Raw genomic sequence first — 4,417 nt, forward strand, 5'->3', positions numbered from 1 at the left:
TCACTATCATAAAAATCTCTTCGCTACGAATCTGCTAAATTCACAGTAATTTAACTATTTATAAACTCTAAGTATTTTGAAATCAAACTTTATGGAAAATCCATCTCTTTTACCACTTGATACATTTCAAAAATTTTGTGAAACGTATAAGATATTAGATTTAAATCTCTTACGGTCCGAATATTTGCACTTAACATTATGTTTTAAAGAAATAAAAAATAGTATCATTTTACCAGAAACATTACACTCAAAAATATACATTTTAAAATGTATATATAGTTTTTTAAATTGATAACATAGTTATTTGTTGATAAATTGTTTATGATTATTTTTTAATTTTATATAAAGATATATTGAAATATATTGAATCAAAGGACCCATTTTTTTTTTGCTCATGTCATACAGGGGATGGGTGGGTGGTTGAATGGCCTTAAATTTTTTTGTCATAATATTTTTTTTTTTGCACATCGGCGCCACTGTATTTATGCAATGAAACAACTCATGCTATATATCATTGCAAACATTTTTTAGACTTAACACTAAAAGAACATCATCAAAAGCTTACTCAATTGAAAATTTGTAATGTATGTTTGGCTCATCATTCAGAAAACCAATTATGTAAATGTTCAGGCTACAGGAAATGTGGAGAAGCACGTAGTACATTACTCCACATACCCGAAGAGCATAGTGATGAACAAGTCATATGTGACTTGTGCAGAACAAAAACAAGTTTTGTTGTCAACGGCAGTGATAAAAATTAAAAGCCATTTAAATAAAACATTCATTGTAAGAGCAAGGCTCGATTCCGGCTCTCAAACTAATTTTATAACCACTGAGATAGCACAAAGTTATAATCTGGTGTAAATAATTTTAAAATATTATTAAGAAAACGTTTAATTGAACCATATTATTCCACAGAACAAAATATTGTCATTTAAATACTTATAACGTAAAAACAAAAACAAAATTTTTATTTCATGACTTTAATTGTCTAATTTCTTTGGATATATTATTTTAATTGGGGCATTCAGTAATCAAATACGTATAGTAAGCAGCAGTACAATATTTTACGAAAGGTTTTTTGCATTTAGGTCATTTATGTACTACTTTAGAGTTCTAACAAAATATTTTGCTGAAGTATTACAAAAAACTACTCCATCTAGTAGTTGATAAGATAATTAATGTTTTCATCATTTTATATCATAATTTAGAAAAAAAATTAATAGTGATGAAAATTATAATAGAAATGAGTATCTTGGCAATAGTAACAAGTTGAAATGAATAAAAATTAAACTGAAGTGGATTTATACATAAGTTATTATTAAATTATTTAAATTTTAACAAAAAAATAAAAATAAACCCAGCACAGGGGGGTGCGGCACAGTGGTGACGTGGCATAGTTGGATCAAGTATAATGATATCTGACAGTGATTAAAATCACTATAAAAAAAACCCTTCGATGCAAATCTTTAGATAGCAATAAATTTTAAAATATTGATTTATTATTCCAAAAGCTACATGATCTGCTAGTTCCTTATTAATATCCTGATTAAAATAAAGTATGTCAAATGAAAAAGGGATTATTAATAAATATTATTTCTCATAAAAAATTGTATTGATTCATATATTTTTCAAAAAATTATAGCATTTTAAAGTAAAAAATGTATAATATAAAATCGAGAAATAGAACAAAATATTGTTATTTAAATACTTATAACTTAAAAACAAAAACAAAATTTTTATTTCATGACTTTAATTGTCTAATTTCATTGAATATATTATTTAAATTGGGACTTTCAGTAATCAAATACGTGTAGTAAGCAGCAGCACAATATCCCGCGAATGGTTGTTTGCAATTAGGCCCATATATATAACGCTTTATAGTATCAACAAAATAATCTGGTGAATTATTACGAACAACAACTTCTAGTATTTGATGAGTTGATGATTTTAAATCTGGCTCATCGTTTCGTGAATTTGGGTCTCTGTTAAAAAATCCTAAGCATATTAAAAATGTTAGTTAATTCATTTAATTGTATAGATAGTGTTTAGTTTAATTACCCCACAAAAGATCTTCCTTAGAAATTTTCGAACAGTCATATTTGTGTAAGCAATCATGCAGAATATTGAATGCTGTATTAAATCTCAAAACTGTCAAAACTTCCATATGGTCATTGCTTGTAAACTAAATTTTTTTTTTTTTGTAATTAAAATAATATTAAAAGAACAGTGTACTGTAAATATTTATATTATAATTTAATAAAAGTGTGATATGGCAGAAAAGCTTCAATATTTAAAATGAACGTATTAAAATTGTACAGCCACTAGATGCATATTAAAAAAGTCGCGGTTTAGTGGTGACGTGGCATACTTGGATCAAGTATAATGATATCTGACAGTGATTAAAATCACTATCATAAGAAACGCTTCGACGCAAATCTGTAGATAGTATTTAATTTTAAAAAATTAGTGGATTATTCCAAAAGCTACATGATCTGCTATTTCCTTAGTAATACACAGATTAGTATTTCTTTTAATTATATATTATATAATTTTTTAAATTAATTGTTTTCAAATTATTATTGATTTTGATTTTTAATATGTTAAAAGTAATAATTTTGAACCTACTTTTTATTGTCCTTTAAAGTGAAAGTTTTATTTAACAAAAAATGAATTTATTACCATAACAAGTAGCTCAATTTGCAAGTTTGAAATTGACATTATTAAATAGATAAAAATGAAATTGTTAAAATAAATATGCTGTCAGCAAATTTTATAATTACTATTTACAGTATATTTATCAGAAAAGTTAGATTTTTTTACATTTTTATCGTAATAGATCACTTAAATAAAAATCATAGTAATCATTTCTAATTAACTTTTGGCGTTTAAAAAGATTCTACAATGGAAATATTCAGAATTTAATTAATTTTAATGATTATATATCTAAAAAAACCAATAAAAAAAAAGTTATTCAATTTAGCCTATTATAAGTATAATAATTATAAAAAATAGGGCAGTGTATTGCCCTTATAAGATATTTTAAAATAAAATAAAATACAAAACCAAGTATTAACACAAAAATAGCATATTATTGAATACGGTAGCCATTTGCGCATAGAAGATAGACCGTCGAGACAAATTTTTTTTTTTATTTTATAGTACATGACATAAGCTTTAATTTGACATATGTTTAAAGGACGCAGTATTTCCGGAACATTTTCAAAAATTGAGTTGAAAAAGTTAGTTTTTGTAAAAAAGTTAATAAAGTTAAATAATAGTAAAATTAATACCTTCTCAGCTTTGCATCATAGCTAAAATATACTAAACTTTAAATAATAAAACTTTATTTTTGCTAATAATATGAAAGAAAATTTATTTATTTAAAAAAATATTATTTAGCTAGACCAAATAAAGTAAGATTCATTAAATTTATCATAATTTAGAAAAAAAAATTGATAGTATTGAAAATTATAATGAAACTCAGTATCTTGCCAATAATAACAAATTAAAATAAATAAAAATTAAATTGAACTGAATTCATACATTTGTTATTATTAAATTATTTAAATTTTAACAAAAAAAAATTACTATTTTTAACTAATATAATATAGTGCTACAAAATTTCATGAAGAATTTTTTGAATGTAATTCTTTTCTTATTGAATTATTGAAATAATAATAAAATAAATATAGTTAAAAAAACTGAGAAACACGCTTTTAAAGAATATCGAACGAAAAAGTTAAAATTAATTTTTAACTTTTAAGTTATTATATATATGTATTATGTTATATATACATATAATATTGATGATACGCCCGCATGTACGAGTACGAAAACAAAAAATTATACAGGAAAATAGTGTTAACGTCGTGGAGTGAGTGGGATGGGATGAATGTGTTACGACAGTCTAGTCTCAAGGCCATAGACAACGGGATACGCGAGATAACAACACGTGCACGTGGAGTAGTCCAGTCATTAAACGATTTTTGGTGGAATTAAATCGGAAAGTTTTGAAACTTTGCAAAAAGTTAGGTTATAGGCTCCTGATTTACCTAAAAAAATTCGCCATCCCTCATAGGTCCGGAAGTGTCCGCCATCTTGGATTTTAAGTGCAATTTTTCACGTTTATTAAATTATCTTTGAAAATACTAAATTTATCTCAAAAGTACTTCTATACAAAAATGTAGCTAATAAAATTTCAAATCGATATGGTTCTATACAATTTTTTCGTAGATTGAATGGATTAAGAGCAAAACTTAACCATATGTAATAAGATCATACGCGCCTCACTATAATACTATATTTATGATGTACGTAGACAGCGCGCCGCGCCCGCGTCCATTAGAAAAGACAATATTTACCTCTTACATACATATATAATTGTATTAAAACATTACATTAAAATATTCACATC

The 4,417-nt window shown here is 25.1% G+C and overlaps 1 protein-coding gene across 1 annotated transcript in view; it reads right to left on the reverse strand.

Moving 5' to 3' along the window:
- Positions 1-1,609: 1,609 nt before the first annotated feature.
- Positions 1,610-4,417, reverse strand: part of LOC126909088 (uncharacterized) — a 5,350-nt gene continuing 2,542 nt past the window's right edge. Inside the window, exons 2-3 of the mRNA XM_050691472.1 lie at positions 2,062-2,185; positions 1,610-1,998 (exon numbers count right to left, since the gene is read on the reverse strand). Of these exons, the coding sequence (XP_050547429.1) occupies positions 1,745-1,998; positions 2,062-2,167 (360 nt within the window). The 5' untranslated portion in view covers positions 2,168-2,185 and the 3' untranslated portion in view covers positions 1,610-1,744. The remainder of the gene's footprint in view (positions 1,999-2,061; positions 2,186-4,417) is intronic.

The sequence above is a fragment of the Daktulosphaira vitifoliae genome, unplaced genomic scaffold (genome assembly GCF_025091365.1).
Source record: "Daktulosphaira vitifoliae isolate Bord-2020 unplaced genomic scaffold, ASM2509136v1 Scaffold_114, whole genome shotgun sequence".
NCBI classification, from domain to species: domain Eukaryota; kingdom Metazoa; phylum Arthropoda; class Insecta; order Hemiptera; family Phylloxeridae; genus Daktulosphaira; species Daktulosphaira vitifoliae.